This window comes from Haliotis cracherodii, unplaced genomic scaffold, assembly GCF_022045235.1.
Source record: "Haliotis cracherodii isolate W230 unplaced genomic scaffold, xgHalCrac1.p SCAF_2, whole genome shotgun sequence".
NCBI lineage: Eukaryota > Metazoa > Mollusca > Gastropoda > Lepetellida > Haliotidae > Haliotis > Haliotis cracherodii.
In genome coordinates, this window is record NW_027266275.1 from 16,820,859 (window position 1) to 16,845,633 (window position 24,775).

At 35.1% G+C, this 24,775-nt stretch overlaps 1 protein-coding gene across 5 annotated transcripts; it reads right to left on the reverse strand.

The window, feature by feature from the left end:
* Positions 1–23,105, reverse strand: LOC139469890 (casein kinase I-like). 5 transcript variants are annotated; one of them, XM_071252215.1, is made up of 10 exons: positions 22,945–23,105; positions 22,741–22,821; positions 15,608–15,718; positions 12,396–12,544; positions 11,227–11,455; positions 10,786–10,956; positions 10,369–10,517; positions 9,694–9,838; positions 5,901–6,107; positions 1–2,768 (listed from the first exon to the last, which is right to left on the reverse strand). In XM_071252215.1, exons 2-10 carry the CDS (start codon positions 22,814–22,816, stop codon positions 2,545–2,547), a joined length of 1,461 nt encoding a protein of 486 aa, XP_071108316.1. In that variant the 5' UTR covers positions 22,817–22,821; positions 22,945–23,105; the 3' UTR covers positions 1–2,544. The 5 variants fall into 5 exon arrangements, with proteins under 5 accessions (XP_071108316.1, XP_071108314.1, XP_071108313.1 ...); XM_071252212.1 differs by having other exon boundaries at positions 2,549–2,768; positions 6,007–6,107; positions 10,363–10,517; XM_071252213.1 differs by lacking the exon at positions 5,901–6,107 and having other exon boundaries at positions 10,363–10,517.
* Between the last annotated feature and the right edge of the window lie 1,670 nt (positions 23,106–24,775).

Here is a 24,775-nt window from a genome sequence, read left to right on the forward strand (position 1 = left end):
TACAGTGAAATTTGTTTATTGATATCTTACAATATAATATTAATACAGGGGTAGAAAACACATAGTAAGTAATGAGTACATGACAGACCAAGACTGTAGTACACTCCATCCACATAGTACAAGAAGAAACAGAAGGGAATGTAATGGACAGACTGACACACTGACATGACACAAGGGAAAACCCAGGTGGCGTAGCAATGATAAGGTGGTGTTTGTGGCCCTGCAGCCTCTCTCAAGATAGCTATGCCCTTAAAACAACCAAACACATCCGTCATACATACAAACAGCATGCAGAGAATGGTTAGATCATTATGACCCCTAAGGCACATTTACCTTGAAATATAGTGTACTTAATGTGTCACACAAGAAGCTTGTTTTTTATCCCTTATGTCATGCCAAAATAACTTAAAGCATCAAGATAAAAACATTGCTTTAATGATATGGTTTAACCAGAATTATCACGATCCTTATTGTACATCACTGGTGACAGGAGATTTTATGGACAATATTCATGAAATTCTTGGTGTTTCCATACCATGACCCCTTAAAGCAAGATTCAATCTATTAGTTTTAAGTTATCTACAATTTCATAAAGTAGTAAACAAGGCTCGTTTCGCTCAAAGACAAACTCATCTTACAAACATTTTGATTACCCTGCATAAAATGACAACATATTGGAGTGTACTATGTTGTAGCTATGAAGCAAATCTTATATGTTCATGCAGGAAGTGGACATTCTGTAAGATTATCAATGCCGCTACAGACATTTCTAACTTTACTACTATTGTATAGTGCCAGAACAGACTGTCCACAACATTCTGGAAGAAGAGACTTAAGACAGATCAGAGAAATAGTTTATGGGAGAATAAATTGGCTCTAACCTCACACTACTTTGTACATGAATTGGCTTTGTTGCAGCTATTAGCAGGTAAAGCCTTTGAAATTCCAAACAATCCAAATATGAGAGTTGCGAGCGCATTAGTGACTAATCAACATACTGATTGGAGCTGTTTTTGGCAATAAGGTCAGCACAATTTCATAACCTCCAAAATTATTTTTGAAAAAGTAAAATCGGGTTTAAAAATTTACTCAATGATTTGTTTTCAGAAATATTCTAGGTAATGATAAATAAAAGACCTAGTTTAATTCAACAGTCTCTAACTTCTTCAAACTCAAAACTGCCAACACATGAAGACAGACAATATCCTTTGTGTAGATTACAGTCTATAGTGTGTTGTTCATTATGTGATTGATAATGGTCAACATCACATTCTCAAAGACACTTTTATCACAATACAACAAATTCATTTAAGGTGTTCCAAAGGTTCATATTAATCATTAAAAGTGGAAACCATTAGTTACGGTACATATCTTACTAAAACTTACCAAGAACGCATAGCCCAACATGTATATTAAAGGTTTAAATAATCATATCCATGAAGGTCATATGCATAACCTTAATACTTTGTCTATATGCAATATAGGTACAAGACTAGATCACAAATCACAAGTGTAGTTCAAATAGATATTTTAAGGTGAAAGTTAAGACATGTCCTATGTACAACTGTGTTAGCATTGTTTAATACATCAAGCTAGATCTAGCTGAGATTCCAAGTGCATGCCACTGTTTGGCATGTTTGGTAGTAAAATCACCAACAGATACAGTTACATGGAAGTAAGAACATTTTGGAAAATAAAAAATTTGGCCTTTTTTTTTTTTAAATAATTAATTTTCATGTAACAAAACTTGGAGCATGGTCTGTCAATGAAATTTAAGACACAAGGGATTTCTTGTGAGCAAATGTACAAAGCAGATCAACAATGAATGAAGCGATGTGATTGCTACACTTGAGCAGACTCCCAGTAGACAATGACAGCACAGAAATAAGAAATCAAGTAGTCCAGATACAGGCCAGCCTTAAATAATCATGTCATTGGATGATATTTATAAATTCGGTTTTATGTACAATATTAAAATTACATAATCATGATAATCAGTCATAAAGATCGAAATCCAAGCATCCACACACACAGTTGGCATATACACAGGTAGTTAAAACGTCAAATGTTCACACTCGCACATGTTGAATTTGAATCTTGCGCTCATGGCTGGTAGTGACATTATTAAGTTGTTTTGGTCACAGTCAACTCATGTGTATTCTCAATCTTGTGATAAGCGGCAGTAGTAATACTGCCTCAGAACAACTTATCTTGTCCGTATCATCACATAAGCTTGTGTCATACCAAAGTCAGAATACTACTGTAGGTATATGTAGTTGTCTATCACTCTATAGTCACTCACTAGTGGAAGCTTTAACTTCCCACAGCCTTACAAGGTCTGTCTGCTCACTTTACTCCCCAAGCAATGGCACAATCAAGAAACATCATGTAGTCAAAGTGTCCAGTGTCACTGGGTAGTACAGATTATCCGGAGATATATATATAATATATATATATATATATATATAGTCGGACCCGATTTTTGGCAGGAATGGGTTCAGTGTGACTGAGAGATCAACGTCCGTCATCCCCGCAGGCCTCTAGTCATTTGCGGATTTGGCGAGATGACCCGGAACGCGGAGGCACTTCTTCTTTTGACGCGCTCCCTCGTCTGAGCCCAGAGTTGATTGGTGTCATCATGCCCTGCTGCATCTGGACTGAGGACATGCGGGTGTGTTCACGTTGAAGTTCGCTGGTGGGAATACCTCTGTGTAGTTTGGTGCTAGTGCGTCTCTCTCTTTCTCGGGATATTGGCCTTGGGGAGGTGGCTGAACAGAAACAAAAACAATCTCAAATTAGCTGTGCTCATCTTCATAGGTATGTGTGTACTTTACACCACCACACTGTAGTAAAGATACATTCAACATCATTGAAAACATTTAACTGCAGGCCCCGTGATTGAATATGAGTTACATAAGCTCCTTGCCAAGATAAGCATTCAAAGCAGGCCATATAAATCTTATACCTCCTGGTATTTTCAATGTCAAAATTTGTTTACCATTCACCCATCCGTAAAGCAAATAAGAAAATCAAAATCAAGTTGCATGGTTCAATATTAAACACAATTACAGATCAGAAAAACTCCACAAAAGAGAATTTCTTTTCTCAATGTTCCCAAATTGAAACAATAAATTTGTCATAATGATGTCTGTTCTGAACATAAATCAATCAAAAAGCTACTTGTGTGTCCAGCAAGATTGCAGTTGAACAGAGCTCCACACTTGTGCACTGATCTGACATATTATTACATACCAATTACAAACCAGTACAAGTTTATTGAAACCATGTACTGTACTACACAAAAAATGTATGAACATGAATACATATTACAAAATTTACCTTCAGTAACAGACGTCAACCATGGTGTTAGAAATAATACCTAATGAATACTCTGCATTAGGAAACATCACAAATTGTATAGCTATATAGAAACAATTTATTTACAAAATGCACAAATACATAATGTACAACACATACTGAAAATGTGTTTCGTAACAAAAGAGATCAATGACTTTCTCGTATCAAAGATAAGGGAGAAACATTCATACTCTGCTTAATAAGACTGTACATTATCTTTTCAACTGCAAACATTATTTTAAGGCATATCTTAAATTGCCTGACCATAATTATATTTAAAGGTTTATATATAAACAAACCTGTCTCAATATCAACATGCTCAAAGAAAGCATGAAACTTTTTCGAAGGACGATCTTCCTTGGATTTAAAACTATCACATTAAAATCTGTACTAAAAGAATATTTTTTCTCAATGATCAAACCTACAAAATCAACATTAGTACTCACATTTGATACAAGAAAGTCTATCTGGCAAAAAGTGCATTGTTTTTGGCTTGTATTCGAAGATAGTGATATAAATGAATCAGAATTTTCGTTTTACTGTATAATGAATGAAAGTAAACACTCTTATAGAATATGTATGTTTGGTAACCTGGCGTGGTAATGATACTAAATTTTGAAGGATAGGATCAGAATGCTCACATTTATGTAGATGATTATGATAAATGAATTCTTAAAGTAACAAAATTCAACAAAACATTACAACAAAATATTCTGTACTTTTCAGAAGTAACTTAGCGACTGAAAATGGATCTTTCACCATTGCATTTAGAGTTATCACAACTTCAAATTATTCAGTGATATCAAATTTGCATTGTCAGAGTATCACATTTTGACATATACCGATATTCACTTTGTGACACTAAAATTTAAAGCATGGACATATTGGTAATGACATGTACTTGTATAACCCTTTGGAATTCACAGCACCAATTACCACTGATCACAAACAATACGTTTCAGACTAAATTCAACACAAAATACAATTCATTTCTTGATACAAATGCTGCGCACATTTTGCCATCAACACTTCAATGATAATCACTATTTTGTTTTAAAGGAGCAAGTCATATTAATAACATTGTACTGACACTGTATCAGACATTGACTCCAAGTCTCCTCATGCAATCACTTACAGAGTAAAAGCATGTATACGAACAATGTTAAATTACATCACTGTGGCTACTCTTATTCCTTACACTAGGTCTGATCAATCAGCAACATTGTATCATCTCACTATGTTACATAGGAACACAATAAAATTCTTTCTGCACAATCACACCGAATATAATACAAATTTAATATAATAATATTGCACAATCTATACAAGCCTTTATACAAGTTTCACAACATTAGGTTCTAATTCCCATTGAGAAGTAATTTCTATACACAATTTTTTTCTACCCACATATACTTCATTAGTATGTACCAGCTACTGGCGTGCCTACCCACAGAGGAGGATCAGATCTCCCTGCTCGTTTTAGACGTTAATAAAATGTTGAAAACAGTATCATGAAGAAATGCACAAAAGTTCCTGAGGTCATGTGCAGTTCACCATTTATCTTTCTATTTAAATTAAACTTTAAAAAACAGAGGAAAACTGAAATTCTGTCTTCATACATTCCTTAATCTTTCGCACAAATCTCTGACGAATCATTCTTCACCTACAAGCACAAACATTCATTCTTCAGGTTGTACACAAGCACACAATATGAAACAGAAACCTTTAGTGAAAACAAATACAGAAAACATTGAAAATGTCAGCATCTTTTGTCATTGAATGAGATATTCTACGATCTGTACTAAAATCATACACATACAGGCCAATACAGTTGTTGTTTAATGTTCTCTTTAACATCGATCATCTGCAGCAACAAATTAGGATGAAAGGTTTGCAATTCATTAACTATACCATGTTCGCTGATTCATGTACTGATAAAAGAAAGTAAATAGTAAGAATTGATATCTTCCATTCAAACATGTACAAACTTCATTTCAATATTGCCAGTAAGATCACTAAAAGTTTCATTAATTGTTTCACAAATGCAAAAGAAAAATCTTTCATAATGCCTCACATACCATGAATTATCTGTGTACATCCTGCAATAAATAAGAACTCTTTGACAAAGGATGAATTCAGGTACTTCTGGTACATAAACTTCAGGACATAAGCTTGATGAGCCAAAGTACAACACTGGAGTGATAGGTCTCCCCTGTTCAGTAGCATGGTACACGTTACACACTTGCACAGGCTCTTTGAAACTGTAGCTGTGACCTGAAGCAACACGAGTGTGGGCCTGGACAGACATGGAGAGGCAGACCAACAGGTAGGCAGCAGAGATGAATGCTGGATTGTATGTTGCCACTAAGATACCTCCTTCAGCATATAACACAGAAACATGAACTGTGGTAGGCTGATGCTGTCAACACTGTGGCCACAAGCAAGTCAGTAGTCATGAACCAAACCCTCACTCACTCTGCAAGGCATTGGTTAAGGTCTCTGTTTGAGCGGTGCACCCCGCCCCCTCCCATCTGCAGCAACCCGGCGTATTTTTGAGCCATCAGCACTACTCCCTACAGGCACAGGCAGTCCTGATCCCTTCATACTAAGCCTCCCTCCAGATGAGGGGGTAGCCAACCTATCACTGACCCTACTGTCTGTAACGCCCTCCTGTGACTCGGAACCTTTTGTTGCTAGTGACAACCGTGCAGGCAGCCTATCTTTGGGCCGAGACGGCAGACCACGAATGTCTGAGTGAGGAAAGAGAGAAATCAAGTCTTACAAAGCTGACGAAAAAAGTTTCAGAAAGGAAAAGAAAGGTTTAGCCATTATTTATTTGGATCATAAAGAAATAAACAAAATTACTGGCCAAAATAATTCACACTTATGCAAAATACAATCACATTACTTGTGGCAAAATAAATGCTTTATCAAAAGAAACATTATATCCTTACTTCATTGGCATGAAATAATGTGCCACTGCAGAAATAAGATGGGTTGAAACAAGGTACTGAAAAAAGCATGCATAGCAGTGATACAGAAAAAGAAACTGAGCAATATAGGGTGCATGCAATAGAGACAAGCAATACCAAGCACCAAATACCATGCAAGGCGTGCTGGCATCATAGATAGATATGCTGTAAGTCAGCAGGAAGGCGTTAAGAGACTATGATGATTGTGCTGATGATGACTAAGTGATAGATGATTCATCATAGGACTGAATAAACTGCAATGAAACTAAGAAGAGATGACTACTGAAAAGAAATTTGAAGAACAAATATTGTTTTTGGAAATCTTCCCAGAAAGCTTCATTAGAAGTTTCCTTTATTATTTCCTCTCACATGAACCTCACTACCTAAAATCTTGAAACTTGGACAATTTTAACAGTTCAACCTTTTACTAGGATCTGTAAAAACAAAAATTCAGTGTCACGATTTCTGTTTTGTTTCATAATATTACATACCAACTTACATCTTTAAAAAGATATTAGACATCAGCAAGAATTTGAGAACTACCAATTTGACTTCTTTCTGTCGTGAAAGCTAATACAACTGAGAAGTGTTTTCCCCTCTTTACTAGAGATAAATGGAATAAACAATTAGAAGCAGAAAAAGCAAAATCTGGCGCAAGAGATGACAATACCTGAAATTGAAGCAATTTAAATACATCAAAATTTCCTGACAGAAACCTAGCATTCATCATTTACACACATGTCACACATAAAAATTTCCCCTTGCTCTCAGTCATTGAGTCACTCACAATTTACCACTTGAAACATTCAAAAGGATTCAAAATACTAAGCTGATTTAATCCTGGAACTTGTTGACTGAAGGGGTGTCAAATAAGCTGCCTAAAGAGTTTCATGAAATGTCATACCTCCCAATCTTGTGAAAATGATAAAACTTTAGTCACATAGTAGATAAATTAAAAGATACACTCCACTACTTATTTTTCACGTGATGTTTTCACCTTCTCTCATGAAAATAGACTTTACCAACAGATTTTAACAAGCCTCAGTTTATATTGCACTGATCACTGCTGTCATATTTTGTGTTGATTTAGAACAGTAGATTGTAATTTTAAGTATTATGAAAACATGATTGTGCTTAGAGCATAAATCTTTGATTTTATGGGTTTTTCCCCCCAATTGATAATGTAATGGATGAAATGGAACTTGTTTTGATGGCATGATGCATCATGATGGTTACATGTACATGCCATGCACAATCACCAGGAACTGCTATATCAGCAACTAGGAGGATCTAATAAAACTCAAACAAGCTACTCAGAACATGTTTTGTAACTGGAGTACAGTGGTTGTTTTTCACTTCCTTCAAGGCCCTTGTTTCATATTTTTCCACTCCTGTTCTGTCGTAATGAACTATCATTTTAATGGTCAACTGAACTTACACAGGGATATATTGCTTCTCAAAGAAATCATTGTCAAATTCACAGATAGAAAGTTAAAGACGATACAGCCAACATCAAACAAACCTTTGGGAATCCATTAACAACAATTACTCAAGATAGTACTCTAAAATTAAGGTATATGAATGTTCATAGACAAATCTTGTCCCCTTCAAACTAATGTTATGTGTTACCAGAATAATCCTTACCTAAAATTATCCACAGTCATATAAGATTGAAATCACATTTGAATATTTTCATACTGTCAGCATGTGTCCACTTGCAGTAACTCACAGTAAAGTCGTATTGAAAGAAAACTAAGTAATTGATGCAGGGATAATTTGCCTCTAAATTTAACACTGTGCTGTATGGGCAAAAGTGAGGTGTATCTCCGGAATATTATTTGAAATTTTCACCTAAAGGGCCCATGTCAGAAAATACCTAGAGTGAACCCTGTTGATGCATACATAAACAAGTACTAACCAACATTTCAAACATCCTATGATATTCCCATAGATAAAATAAGTAGACCCCAATAATCTTTTTGTAATCCTAACAGTGATCACGATACCTCTTCAAATCAAGCAAATGTTTCACGTCACATAACAATCACTAATGTACCAATTCTTGTACTAAACTCAGACTATTCAGTAACCTTCAAATTAAGTTTCAATAAACTCTGTCATGCCAATGTCAGAACACAAACTACTTCAATAACTTAACTGCTTCTGTCAATTCCAACACTATGAAGAGGAGTGTGAATGGCTTTCTTTCCCTTTCCAGAATGGGAAAACATTGACTAACGATGAAGACAGCATGCTTTGAGGGCTATGAGTATGTTCTCTTTCCACAATATTTGACAAAAATAACATGCTTCATGGTATCAGAACATGTTGACATCTATCACACTTTCAACAATATTTTGCTGCTACCAAACCTTTTCAATAAAAGCCATACTATTCTTCAGATATTCCTGCTACAATAACAATTCATAAATTCTTGAGACAAGCAGCCACATATGGTTACTTGAATTAGTAACTGGTGGCAGCTGTGCCAATTTCCATTTGTCAAAACTATCTACATAAATTTGTTAAATCATAACATGACAAAATTTGTCACAGCTGTGACAAAATGAAATTAATGTGTGACAATAGCTAGGAAATATATTATTTTCTTTGGATGTGTTGTGCTGTTAAGAAGTGAACAGTAAGTTGTACCCCTAAGTACATCCAATACATTGTTGAATGTATGAAGAGCAACAATGATACTCATGTAGTTATACTATAGAACTGTGACGCAATGAATGTCCTGCAGCAGATTTCACTGTGATGCTTCTTTCAAATGTTGATTAAAAATAGGAATGTCCATCATTCTACAGGTCAGCAGATAAATGATTTTCAGATGTATGCACTTGGTATGTGCACATGAAGTAAAGCACTATCAAAGTGTGCTTGAAAGTATTTTGATATCTAAACATGAAGGTCAGATTAGTCAACAGATACTGCAATCTACAGGTGTCGTGACAGAAATGTTACATGATGAAAACAGAAAACATTGAACCCTCAAGAAACATTTAGATATTTATCCCTAATTCTCTGTACATTATTGTAAAAATGTACATATTTCTTACAATGGTTGAAAAGTATAATCTTTCAATAGGAACATGCACAAGTTATGATGAAACAACATGACGGCAAGAGTTGAGTTCTGTGCACTTGTGTGCATCAATAGATGCAATACATGAACAGAGCCATCTTTACTCCTCCGGAACAAGTTAATACATATGACGAAACATGTTTATTAGTTCAGTAAAAGTCTAATGGATGAACATAATCTGACCTTCACAAAGTGTGTATTTAATGAGAGTCTGAGAAAATAGAGTATGAAGATTATGTAGCATGCATGAATAGAGAGAATGTTGGTACTCACAATTGAAATCCCCTGCAGGTGGCACAGCCCCAACTCCTAACTGATCACTGCGGACTCGACCTGGAAGTGCTGTGCCCTGCAATGCCCTTGATGTTGAGCTATGTAACTTCCTGTCTCTATCCAGGTCCTCGGCTCCTCGACCTCCCTGTAAAACAAATGATACGCAGTAAGAACAGCTTAAAAAATTTCACAGAGAAATTAGTACGAGCATGCAAACCATTACCTGTTACACTTAAGTCTCATGATGCCAAACGTTCTAATCAAATAAGACAAGTTTGTTTTAGCCAAAAGGCTAATTCACTTAATATTACTTGTAATAGATGACCAGACAGTGGGGGACAAACACCTGAAATGTCACTATCTATTTTAAACATGGAGTAGGTGACTTATACTTACAAAACCTTATGGTATGAGGAAAAGGTTGATTTCATGATTTGGGGGCGAGGCTTTTTGCATGCAATCATTACTTGGTATGGTTGGGTATTCCAGGAGTCTCTATCCCACTGTTACGGTCATTAGTCCTTTGTGGCATTTACAATTTAATCATTAGGATCAAATTTGAGAGACAGATAATGCTATGTTTCATCGACAAAAAATTTACAATTAATTGGTTAAGATTGTATAATAATAAATTGAAGGTTGAAGAAAGTAATCAATGATAAGACTTACACTTACAAATTTTAACATATTCCAGTCGAAGACATAATCATATGTGAAACCCTGTCTGTGGAAGAGATTACGGAATAGCTGCCGTAAGTAAGAATAGTCAGGTTTGTCATCAAACCGAAGAGACCGACAAAAATTCAGGTAGGTAGCGAATTCCGCTGAAAATAAAGAGTTACAGCATAAGTATTACAAAGATAATCGTTATACGTCATCTCCATTTCTATCTCTATAATACATAACAGTCCTCATTTTTCTATGTACTGATGTGGGGCGAAAATTAAACCACATCCATGTGGAAGAAGAATAAGTGGTTTTCAAATCTCATGCAAGTATCACTTAGTTTCATATGTGGTTACCGCTTAATACACTAAAAATGAACAAAAGATTGAAGTGGATTATATAGAGAATATGATCAATTACACCTACAAGGGAATCCTTTGCACAGTTCCTCGATTGGCGTAGACATTTTCTTTTCACTGATTCTTTCATATTTTTGTCTTTTAGTGGCTGCTTTCAAGCCCTGCCAGGGCAGACTTCCTCTGAGGAAATACATGAACACGTATCCTAATGATTCCATGTCATCTCTTCTACTTTGTTCTGAAAAGAAGAATGATTATCTTACACACCATCACATTGAACAGGCACTAAACAATACAAACACTTTCATAATCACAAAATATCCACATTTTTTTCAGATAAAGTTTTCAAATTTACACAAAAGTTGGAACATTGAACGTCCTTATTTCTAGCATTGCTTTAAAGGGCAGAAGTCTTATACTTTTTGTGAAAAACAATATTCTCATGGTGACAATTGCGTTACTGCCTCTTTTCATATACCAGTAGCATATGAAAATAACTGATGCCTACCTATTCCTAAATGTGTGTTTATACTGGCGTATCTTGCAGTTCCAGTGAGATTCTTGTTTTCCCTGTAGGGTATGTGCTGGTGTGTGCGAGCATCTCGATACTTTTTGGCAAGACCAAAGTCTATAATATATACAAGATTGCCTTTCTTGCCAAGGCCCATCAGGAAGTTGTCTGGCTTCACATCTCGATGAATAAAATTTTTCGAATGTATGTATTCAATTCTGCTGATCTGTAAAGTAAGACAAAACGACAATGAAGCAAAGGTTATCACACGCAACAAACTTAATTTCAATCTTAATAGTCATACTCATTATTCCGGATGTCACACTTTCCAAACAGTTGTGAGTGGTCTTTTACTACATAAATTGTCACTATAATCCGGAATGATCATTTGCTGTTGTTTGTTGTTTAATGTTGTACTCTAGTTGTAGCAATATTCCAGTTTATATCATGTCAGTCTGTAAATATCTGAGTTTGGACCAGACGATCCATTGATTGATATCATGAATATTGATCCACAAGCATCAACTAAGTCAGCGAGCCTAACCACGGCAAGTACGGGTTGCTGAAGACCTATTCTAACCTGGATCTCAATATGCTGTAACAAATCTGTAATATACACAGTAAGCTAATTCTTTAACCTTAAATGCCAGCTGGTTCACTTATTTTGAGAATGCTTGATTAATGTTGAAACATAAGGCAAAATAAGTCCCATCTGATCAATTTACAAGCTTCTGTTATATTTGAATTGGCAGTATCAATGGTCATTACTATGTTGAAATTGGATTCAAGAATGAAGTCTCAAGTCTGCATTTTCGTAATTTAGTATACTTATTTAATTATTTCAGATCTATCTAACTGGTATCATCTTTATCTATTTACAATATTAAGACTATTGATAGGGGAGGTAACTCTTCACACACCCCTTGTTTCCGTTGTCCAGACAAGTTACAATCCACATGATTTGACCAGAAAACGAGACCATACAGATTAACAGAGATTCACTGTATCTTACTTAAACATAACAGTTTTACTTTCATTCAAATACATTAACAGACAAGACCTTTTTATCATCACTTATCCTAAAACTTAAATATTCAAAGTAAACCATTCTAACATATTCAGCAAGAGTGTTAGAAATCTGCATACAAGTAAGTATCCAATCTCACCAATTGATCTGCCAGTAATAGCACTGTTTTAAGACTGAACTTCCGTGAGCAAAAGTTGAAAAGGTCCTCCAAACTTGGACCAAGAAGTTCCATGACCATGACATTGTAGTCTCCCTCTGCTCCACACCACTTGATTGTCGGGATGCCCACTGAAACAAAGTCAAACGGACCATGCTTCACGTACCTTACAAACATGAAAAAGTTACCTCAGTCTATAAGATGAGGATATCCAAATTCCCGTCTGAAAGACTGAGGTTAAACTCAGAGATCTGAGACGAAACTTTTAACCATAGTAGTCCTGTACCAGTTTCCATTCGTATGCCAGCATGTCAGTTAAATGAACACTTGACAATCTATGAGACATAACCTAATAAATGAGATGTAAATGACAGGATAGTTCTCCTGAACCCATAAATTCTGAATTGTTTGATAGGCATTACTTAGAAGTTGACTCATGACAAAGTAGAGATAATTTATGGATAACAACTTCTTTATCTAATGTAAAGCCTTGGTTGACAACAGTATACATGGTATAATGATCTATACCGAAACATCGCCCTTACAGTAAATAAAGAAGTTGTTATCCATAAATTATCTCGACTTTGCCTTATATTCTAAGTCATGATTATTTGTAAGCAATAATACATGTATCATTAGTTAAATGAAAACTGAGGGTATCATAATGATAGCAAGAGTGAAATATTTTACAGACAATTGTTCAATCAAGTTTTAATCAACAAATTGAATGGAATAGGCTAATAAATCAGGAATCCTTACAAAACTGATCTGCAGATATTCCCAAACACAAGGTTTCGTAAGAATGAATAAATGCACGGATCACAGACAGCATCACATTACAACAGATCTTATGTTGATTATAAGTTACAATAACAAATCGTTACCTCAAATATCATATCAATGTTCTTATATTTAGCTTACTTGTATCTATTGAATTAGAAAAGTCTATTGTGAAATCTTCATTGAGAAAATTTAACGCAACAAATAACAAACTTTCCTGCTTTTAAATATCCAATCATATCAATGACTTATTGTAAACACAGTGATCCCTTGCAACATTTCTGGTCCACATAATTCATGAGCGTATAGACAATCAGCAGTTTAACTGGGGTGGAGTTGTAGGGGGTAGATGATCAACACAACAGTACATGTTCGGCCTACCTAACACAATCTACACCGCCTGTTGCATATCATAGTTTGAAAAAATATTAGAATATATAAGATGTTTATGATTCATTGTGATTAAAACAAATTATCAATAGTGTTATGCACAGTAAAAAAATACATTGTGTATCACGAACAGTCATAACAAATTTGGTCAACAGATTGAAAATTGAGATAAAACATCACGAGACAGGACGATTTATCATTTATATTGTATTTCCTCCATATATGCAAAGATAAAGATTATTTTGTGTATTTTCTCGTAAACTAAGCTGGAAATAGCAATCAGCTGTACACACATTTTCCCCAATCTACCAGTGACTCAGTTGAAAACTTGCCAATGATACAACTTCTAAGAATTTTGATGCAATGGTGGAACAAAATTTTATCTGAAATTATTATTTTATCAGGAATAATGTATTCCAATATTGTGTTATTTTAGTTGGAGCTTTTACTAAATATATCTAAGATTATTAGAATCAAAGCGTAGCACTTTGGTTCAGCTGATTGTTATTGACGGATATTTTTGATCAGGACAAATTTGATCAGTCACATTAGGGACATCATATGCTACACATATTTTGATTGCGAAAACATAATGTTAACATAATGCTCGAATTGCCATAAATATTACTTTTAATGATACATACATACATACATACATACATACATACATACATGATGTTGATGTAAGAAGGCATAACAGTGAGTCTCACTACACCGTTCGTGGTGATCAGATGACAATTTATTTTTGCGATGGGGAAAAAACACTGAGTCAGCGTATAACAGTTTATCAAAAATGTCCATACATTTTTTTTAACCATGTGTTACCATGCACTGTAACCAAGTTAACGCCAAATTGATGGGCGCAATAGCAAAGGAACACTGTACCATGCAAAATCATGAATTCAAGTTAGGTGGGGAAGGTGTGTGGGACTGAACAATCAATGCAAAAAACATGAACAATCTTAATACTTTCAAAAACCTGTTGACAAGAGTTGTTGATATTTTTTTCAGATTGATGCAATTACCACCCAAATCAATACAAGAAAAGCCAAAGCTTACATTCAACAACCATTCAATGAACATTTTATACTGTTACATTTAATAATTGTCAACCAAAATATACACAAAAATACCACAACACTTGTGCGATTACTTCATGTTCTTAAAATGTCATGCCAATTTCTGTAACTCAAATTCTCATGCAAAAATGACAAACTATTCAAAAGCAACTGAGGAAAACAAATTATATACACCTCCATCAATAGATTCTACCATGCTCATCTTTTTTTTAAGAACATAATGTGCTCCTTTGCAAATTTTAAATGAGACCAAAACTGGTTTGTTTTACAATCTGCTCTAAATCCCTCCCATCCTCTTCCCAATGCCTCAAGTGCTCAGATAGAAACATGCAACGTTTGTTAGTTTTTTTAGTCAAATAGTTTTCATAAAAATAAAAATCTGATGGTGTTTTTCATGATAGCCTGTCCTCAGAAACCTGTACCTATGAATTGTTCGTTACAATGTAGTTTTATATGAAGATACTGAATTTCAGGGGACATTCCAAACTAATGTCAATATTTTATTGAACAGAAAAGAGGACTGAACTTAGTACACTAAACTCACAAAGATCTTATTGGTAGAAGGACTTATTTCATAATGATGAATATGGATTTAGGATTGTTGAAAGTAGATTCTAAATGAAAAGATAATGTCTAGTTATATTTGTTGTTCCATAACAATCTCTTCCCAAGAAATCATAATTTCAATCATGTTTATATAAAACTCAAATCAATAACTGGCAAGCAATCATATAATTATTCTAATCAAATTTCCTGGCCACTGAAATGTTCCAATTATTCCTGACCAGAGAGACAAGCGTTGACATGCTTCCAGTAACGTGCTGGCCAATGCTGCCTAGTGGGCTGCCAAGGTCCAGGCTGTCACCAGTCCATCCAGCCAAAACATTGATTAGATCATCCTAAGGTTAGTCCATGCAGCACTACAAAGAAATGAGAAACTCTTACCACCTCCCTGCATCATCCGATAAATCTTGCTCTCGATGTGGAGCTGTGGGTGCTTGGTCTTCACACATTCTAACTTGATAGCCACTTCTTCTCCATTGGAAATGTCGGTACCTTAAAACAGAAAGTTAAAAGTAAGTAATATGCCCTTGGAAATTGTATGCAGTGTAGAAACAATTATAATTTTCAAGTGAAGGGATTTACCTGAGTATACCTTAAAATATTAGAAAGTAACACTAGCCCGAGGTTAGTACAAATTCATGTGGGTTAGTACAAATTTCCCCATTGTTGTAACATTATAAGGGCATTTTATCTTTACCCGGGGTAGTGAAGTTTACAAGTTAAGTCCTAACCCTGATACATGTATATTAGTGTGGACTTACTGTAGGATAATTAATACTATCTATTGCAATCTAACTGATGTCTACAGGTTTGCGGAATACTGCATTCTGTACTAAAAGTTTAATGACATCGCTATATCAGTCAGCGTGTCCTCTTGTGTATGCAGCAATTCATTTCCCATAACTCTGTGTAGATATTCAATTATCCCTGTTTTTGCATATTTTATCCCTTTTTGTTTTCAAAGAAGTATAAACTAACATGAAAAAAAAGACATCAATAGTAAGATACATTCATTGTGTTTATATCAATGTACCTTTGAAAAATAAATAACAGTAATCTTGACTTAGAAAGGGAAAAAGGTTTAAAAAATCATGCACAAAAGTAGGGTAATTTCATCTGGTAACTGCAAACTTCGTATGTTGAACTTTGTTAAAAACTTATATAATCAGAATTGGAAATGTTTAAGGAACACCATAACACAGTTTCTTTAAACTATCTTCTTTGTACATGATATTCTGTGATTTCATTGTTTGAAAGTTAATGAAACAAAACAGAATTGAGTGATGAAATCAGACATGGACACTCTGAACTTTTATTGTACATTTTACATCAAAATAGAAACATCAATTATTTCAATGTAGACGCATAAACTGATTTAGTTTAAAACGACTTGATACAGCCTCTTGCAACCCAAGTGCATATTATTTGTGTCCATTTGCAATACTGTGCATCTGGCAAAACCCTGGAATGATATTAACAATCTATTCCAAAATAGGCCACCATTTGCTATTAGGAAGGTTTCTCCCCCACAGCACTGCAACTTGGCTAACTACGCAGTCAACAGATTTAATATATCAACAAAGGCAGCCAAATAACAAATATTTCCTGCATAAATAAACACTAAAATGTAATGATTTGAACAAATTCTGAAATTCTGTACTACCATCATATGTGAAATTAAAATGTCATCTAAATGTTTCATGTTTTCTTTATGTTTAATCTAAGGGCTATTCCTTGAAAACATTACTTTTCATTTTTGAAAATCCTCCAAAATAGCAGCATTCATGAATCTTCTGTTATAAGTATGATCCCAGCCATGTTTTTATTGAATGTGATCATAAATGTACAATCTGATTCAAGCAAAGGAAGTAATTTTATGTACTGAAGTGTTCTGATGCTCAAAAAGTATATCAATTATTGCTGAATGGTTGTCAAAGTTCTGTTATATATAAAGGCGTTACTGGGTCAAATGAAATTGATATAGCTTCTGCAAAGAATCACCATTTCAGGGTTAATTCTTGGGTGGGGCCTTGTTCTTTTGGCCCCCAAATTTGAAAAAAGGTCCACATTTGTAAATACAGTGGCTCATTTTAACATCATTTTGTTGTATGGGCATACCTCAGGAATATTTGAAATTTTCACATAAAAGGCCCATGTCAGAAAATTCCTAGTGTGAACCCTGTCATTTCCACGCAGGCCGCAGGGTTAGAAACTAACAGTTTTTGTCCACTAGTCCTTATAATAATAACATATAGCAAAACCTTTAAAATAGGCCAATTTCTACTAGTCCTTAGGATACCTTTACTATTGGCCAGTTTGGTAAGGACTACAGGACTAGTGCCAATTTCTAACGCTGCGGGGCACATGTTGGTGGAGACTTTGACAATGAAAGTGATGATCATTTATTGTTTATCTCCCCATCATGCTAAAAAAAGTGTTTGACTCCATATATTTGTAGTCAGTATTCAAGTCTTGTGTTAAGACACATGAAGGTATTACACATTTATTCCAATGTCCTATTGGATTAAAATGTGTTTAGTCCACTAATCCTTACAATGATGACATATAGCGAAACCCTTAAAAATGGTAAATTTCTGCTAGTCCTTATAACACCTTAACTATTGGGCAGTTTGGCTAGGACTACACGACTAGTGCCAATTTCTAACATCAGTTCCATTCTGTTTTTCTTATTTATAAATTAATTAGCTCTAGGTGTTACAAGGTTCATACAGATATGGAATACTAAAATTCAAGGCTGTCAACTGTCATTTTCAAGGCTTTTTAGTAGGGCTATTAGTCTGTCAATATTTGATTAAATCAAGCATGCTTATACTATCAGACTACACTATCAAAGGCATTTTCCAAAAAAGATTAATTTTCACACCTAACAAAAAATAAGTTTGTCACAGATTCTTCATCTTGGCACACAAATCTATCACTGTGATAAATCTCACACATCCTTGGTTCATATTGTGTGTGCTTTTAATTAATACCTTTAATACCAAGTATATGTGATTTTGTACAAATTCAAGGCTTTTCCAGGTATTTTGGTGATTTTCAAGGCTGTTCAAGGTTGACACTTAAAATCAAGGCTTTGCAAGAGGGACCTTAAACTTCAAGGTCTTTTCAAGCCTGTATGAACCATGTGTTAATGCTTGGGATAGGGGTTTTCAATTACTGACAAACTATTTTTTTTATCTATTACTCTTTGCTGACAATGTGGCTCTCATTTCAGATAGTGTATATGGATTACAAAAATGGTTATGTATTGCACATCCAGGTCACAAGGGCTGGGACGATACACCAACTATGCCATCCGATACTTATCACGATACTTACATGTGCCCTTATCTGTATCACTGACGATCTACTGTTGGCAGTATCAAGAACTAAGCAATGGATGAAAAAGATTTTTACGTTTTCACTACTAATTAGTTTTTCAAACAAACATTCAAGGTGAGAATCAATATTTTTACTTAGTGTGCGACTGTGATCGATACTTGTATCGAGAAGTAAAACATCGTAATCCACCAATGCATTGGTATATCGTCCCACTACAACTGGTCACTGTCAGTTCATATGTCAAATACTAACATAGCTGTATTCAGAAGTAGAACAGTAGTGACAAGACAGTTGTCTTTCTCAAAATTGTAGACATTTTACAACAAATGCCAAGAAATCATTATTTGAATCAGGACAATATATTATTCTGTGTTTGAATTGTTCTCCAAAATAATGGGGTCCCCCGTGATGCGAGAGCTGCGAGCGCCGAGCACGGCTATCTAGGGGGGTTAGGGGGCATGAATTGTCTGGTTCAGACTCGATTATTTACAGACCACCGTCATATAAATATAACTGGAATATTGCCGAGTGCGGCGTTAAACAACAAACAAACAAACATAGATTAGCCACTTGACTCTTGCAACACCAGTCAACCAGAAGCTTTAACTGCTACAAGGGTGGTGATTGGTCAAACTAGAGCACATGACCTAAGCAATGCTACCGTCCTCGTGTGTAATGAATTTCAGAATTTGCCCAAAGATTTTTGTTATTCTGAACATTTCAAGCAGGAAAATCATGATCTATATAATCAAATATGGAACTTTGTGGATGTATCATGATTGGTTAGGAGCTGTGACAGACTTTTTAGGCATATATTTTGGCACTAAACATCGTATCCAAGCCAAGAAATTGAGGCAAATGAAAGCAGAGATGTCATTTGACTTACAATACACGCGATCGCACGATAAGTTGAAAATAATAACTTTGACAACTTTTAAACATATTTTTGTTGATTTGATTAATACTTTGTATAATGAATTTAAAGATTTGCTTAAAAAGTTTTTATTTTGCTCTTTGACATGTTCTATGTGGCCCCTTTGTCGAAGTGTGTGTCCTAGAATTTTATTTTCAATAACATCGGGGGAAATAGATCTAGAGAATAATTTTTAATCTATCGATAAAAAATGATAAATTGAAAAGAATATTTCAGACATTGAGAAATGTGATAGATTTAATAAATGAATGATATGACAGGTAGGTTCATAAAATTATATACTATTTTGAAGTCACTACGGCTTGGCAGGTCTAGCAGCCTGCAGTGACTGGTGACTCGAGGCTTCTTGGCCAGTGTACCGGCCTACGGTGTTGAAAGAGTACATTGGCTCTTCAAGCCAACTTTCTTGAAACCTTCTTTTCTTTTGACAAAGTTTCGACGATGCCATTTTGACCCCAGGCCTTAGTCCATTACGGACATGACATGGAAGAGAAACATCATGGGATACTTCAGTTTCCCGCCATCACACTGAAATCTGGCTAGCACCGGAACCCAGCGAATATTGGATACAAATTATCACATGGGTTTTGGGAGCAAGAGAAACTCCAAACAAAACAACAATAAATTATGCGTGAAGTTAACTTTTTTCAAAATGAAAATGCGTAAGGGAAACGTGTATGTGGTTTTTGCATCCTATTTTTTTTTGTCAGTACGTATTTTTGTATATGGGACGCCGTAAATGCAAACACTGTTATTATCATCAGATTCAAGTTACTTTTAAGCTTTTTTATTCTCAAATTAAGCCAATTTTACTCTCGCTGTTCCGAAATATGGAGTTATTAAAGACGGGTGCATAGAGAGGGAACAACAAAGTTTTGGATAAGGATTATACATTTGCCCAGTAGTAAATATGCCAGTAAGGCATATGAAGTGCTTTATTTCTTGGATTGTGCTATAAAATGGCACATATGGACTTCTGTCAACTACCTGTATGTGATGTTATTTTCAGTTTTAACTTTGCTTCGATCTTCCTGGAAGTCTGCAGTCTTCAAATATGACAGTGTTAGAAATTCCTGTAGTCCTTGCCAAACTGCCTAATAGTTAAGGTATCATGAGGACTATTAGAAATTGGCCAATCTTATGGATTTTGCTCTATGTTATCATTATAAGGACTAATGGACTAAAAGCGTTAGTTTCTAACGCTGTATGACTAATGGATTTTAGGCATAGATATGATAAATACTCTGCATTTCAATTTAAGATACAACCTGAGTTGCATATTATTACAGATTCATCATTTGCTTCATATCGTGGCAAAATTCTGTAAGGTATATCCAAGTTAACTGTTGAAGAAGGAAGATTGTCAAGTGTAACTAATAATCAGCATTTTGTGTTTTATGTGATTCATATTTGATGGAGGATGAGTTTCACTTTGTTTTGATCTGTCCACTTTCCAAACATCTTTGAGAACAGTATATCCCTGTATAGCATATCACACAATATTCTCTATATTCCTTAATCATGTCAAGCATAGACATGGCCACTTGTATGTTAGTCCAAAACTTAGTGAAAATCCAGAGAGACCAGTATGTTGTGTCCTCACAAAAATAAGTATGATTGAAAAGCTACAATTATTTGTCCACAAAGTCCTAAATGGGAGGTGATAACTCATGTCTAAATTGGATTCTTGAATGAATATCGTAAAATACAACACTCTTTCCCCAGTGAAAGTGATCAGTGTATAATAATAATTATATCCTACACATTTACCAACATGACCTCTTGATTATTGCTGTCATACCATATTTTTCTTTTACTTGGGCCCGGTTTCTTTGGGTACAGAAATATAGAATTTAAACATTTATTGCTGAAATTGATAATACGACTGCAATTTATTACAAGACATGGACAAGCCATGTAGTATGATGTACTAATGTCTCTAAAGATACCACCAAATAGTTAATTACAAGAGCAAATACAGACATCCGAAGAAGCCCTCTATAAAATAATTTATTTGCTGGAAAAAGTAAACCCACAAGAAAATAACTATCTGTATCATCATAACATGTCATGGAGAATCAGTTACAAGAAAAACAGAATTGGTATAATCTCTTGAAGTGGTGTGTGATCAATGTGATAGAACACATCCCATGTTCAATTACACTCGGGATGTCCACCAAACCTTTTTTTAACTTCAAACTCAGAATCCTCACAGGGTTGTCAGTAGTAGAAATTCGCAGCAGTCTTGTCCTTGCCAAACTGCTCAACAGCTAAGGTATCATAAGGACTAGTAGTAATTGGCCATTTTAAGTGTTTTGCTATATCACATCATAAGGACTAGTCGACTACAAGTGTGAGTAACTGGTAGTAAAGAATGGAAATGTTGCAATGTTTAATTTAAAAAATCCTAAATGAATAGTGAACTAGTTGGGTTGGTTCACGTTGTCAACCCGTTTACAGAGCAAGCTGGACAGGTGATGCAAATTGGCACTAGCCTGAGTCAGTGTTTTAACTATTAAAGGTATCCAAGGCCAGTAAAATGTCAGGCTTGTTATAGGGAATCCTTGTATATCTTATCTCTATTTGGGCTAGTAAAGGTTTCCCTGTAATCAGTCTGACCTACACTTAAATCATTATTTCCCTAGTGACTGCATTTACAGCTAAGAAAACAAAGAATACTTTTTATATTACAAACTAGCAATTTTGCACAAAAATGGTTTCTTAATTTCAAATTATACACGACAGCTGTCATAATAATATCAATGACACTTTGTTAAGCAATTAGACTTCAAGAGATTTTCACATTATCATAATAATTTTTACTATTTTTTTTAGTATTTGAGAATGTTGGAATAGCATGATTATGCTTAAATTATATGCGTAAAAGAAGCAAACGTGAGATTTGTATCCGTCATAGATCTCCCCTGAAAACATGCGCGAGGGAAACATAATCTAGATTGACAACAGTCGAGCCAGTTTCCTCCGGGGATAAACAAACGTCAAATGACCGACATTATAACACACCTCTCAATGATTTAATTATTTTTAATAAATAAATCTCTTGATGCATATAAGGTCATGCTAGCATATCAAGAAGCAGATCTAGTCGCAATGGAATGATCTGTACATGAGTAATATTTCGTCTACACGATCATCTGTTGTTTCGACAATGGCTACCAGTCAGACAAGAGCTCCACCTTCGTCTGATCTGTCAAACTGCGGTTTGACACATACTTACCCAAATAGATATCGCCGAATGATCCGCTGCCGATCTTTCGCCCTAGACGATATTTGTTGCCAACCCGAAGCTCCATCTCCGCTGAAAACAAGAGGGGAATGGGATAATTAGGTATTCTCAACCAAGTCGCTGGAGAAACATTTTCCACTGATAAACAAAAACTACCAGAAAGGGTTGCGTTACAATCTAAGCTGCTACACTTACCTATTCTGTGTAGGCTTCACAAAATTTGTCTCATTAGAAACCTAAGACATTAAGCTTTTGCTAGGTACTAAACAGACTCGGTTATTTCGGACTGTATTTGATAGATGCGTCCGATTATAATTCGTTCCATTTTGACCCTAGCACCGCCATTATTTACTTCCATCGGTTGGTTGCTTGACATACTACGCAGGCGCGATGCATCCACTTCCTGTGAAACTCCTGGATGACGCAAACATATTTCTTAGCATAAAAGGGCATAATTTCTGACATAATGAGAGAAATAGTAAATTGTGTTTTAGAGATGCATTAGATAATTAAGTCATATTTCTATTCGACATACAGAATATCTCCCCAAAATGCACAATTTTCTCTAATTTTCAATAGTTCTGAATGTGTAATATCTTCTTTCTATACTCTTTACAGTTGTGAATCATTAGACATATCGAGTATGTTTTCGTTATTTAACGGAATTTGCAGTCTTTCCAACGTTGTCTTGCTAAACCAAAAGTACAGTTTTTATTTTGGTTACCCCTGGTGTATGAGATATACGGGGAATTTCAATGTTGAATTTGTTTGAAAATTGGTATTAGCCTATACTTAATACTTAATTCTGCTTTTCTTTTATTTTGAAATTTTATGCAGATACTGATGTCCCCGAAGTTAAGATAATTAAAATATCCTGAAAATGTAATCATCTTACAGTTTGATTACTACCAATTACCTCTTGATATTGCACAATGATCTTTCGAAATATGAAATATTGAGCTGAAGAGAGGTCTCTCTCTCTCTCTCTCTCTCTCTCTCTCTCTCGATAGATAGATAGATAGATAGAAAGATTACATTTACACCGTAACGCTATTTTGACCTCTCTCTCTCTCTCTCTCTCTCTCTCTCTAGATAGATAGATAGATAGATGGAAAGATTACATTTACACCGTTACGCTATTTTGACCTTCTCTCTCTCTCTCTCTCTCTCTCTCTCTCTCTCTCTCTCGCTATTTTGACCTCACAGTGTGTGTGTGTGTGTGTGTGTGTGTGAATATACACACACCGAATCATAACTGCTATGTTATTCGTCCGTTGCTTTTTCTATACACTTTGCCACCCTTCTCCAAACGTTAAACGTTACTAGATCGATTGCGCTAAGGTATATTTTGAAGACCACATGAAATATTATCAATTTCTTAAGACAGTCGTTGTCTTCCCTTCTCAGTCTATAGTGTTAACTCCTTAGCGACAAGGGTGGCGAGTGGTGTAGACCTTGAACTGAGCGACAAGATATATTTATATATGACACGACGTCCATTTGAAAACAACTTGTGAACTATTAACTATAAGATACCAAAACAAAACTACGTCATCTTCCATAATGGCGACTTACATATACTTGGAAAAGATTATTGCAAATACTGATGGTTATCTAAATGTCGGTCAGAAGGTCGCGTTAAGTTCAGTTCAAGTGACAACCTACTCGGGTTATTGGTGCTTGGATTATTGAAATATAAACGTTCAAGTCATACATCATCTACAGGCATGACGAGTCGGGTCGTGTACTGATGTAGCGACAGGTTGCCCACGGCCTTGAATATCTCGGCGATCAAGTAATATATATCACACACCCTGTCTATAAACCACGGAGAATATGTTTCTTAACTCATTTTCATGACGTCATTATAATTATGTATCATTTCCGATTATAAATATAAGATTTACGCTTAGAGTAAAGGGTGGAGTTTGTATATGAATAAGACAACTAAGCGATAAATCGTAAAGAACAATGAAGAACTAAGCCTGGTTGATTTCACGATAAAACATTATTCTATTTCGATGTC

Bases quoted from the DNA above. Each gene is read 5' to 3' on its own strand.
- LOC139469890 (XM_071252215.1), bottom strand. From the start codon at position 22,816: ATGGAGCTTCGGGTTGGCAACAAATATCGTCTAGGGCGAAAGATCGGC. The intron at 10,518-10,785 runs GTAGGTGTAATT...CTTTATTTTCAG, and splicing joins ACTGTGCAAAGGATTCCCTT to CGGAATTCGCTACCTACCTG. The intron at 6,108-9,693 runs GTGAGTACCAAC...TTCCTCACTCAG, and splicing joins ACCTGCAGGGGATTTCAATT to ACATTCGTGGTCTGCCGTCT.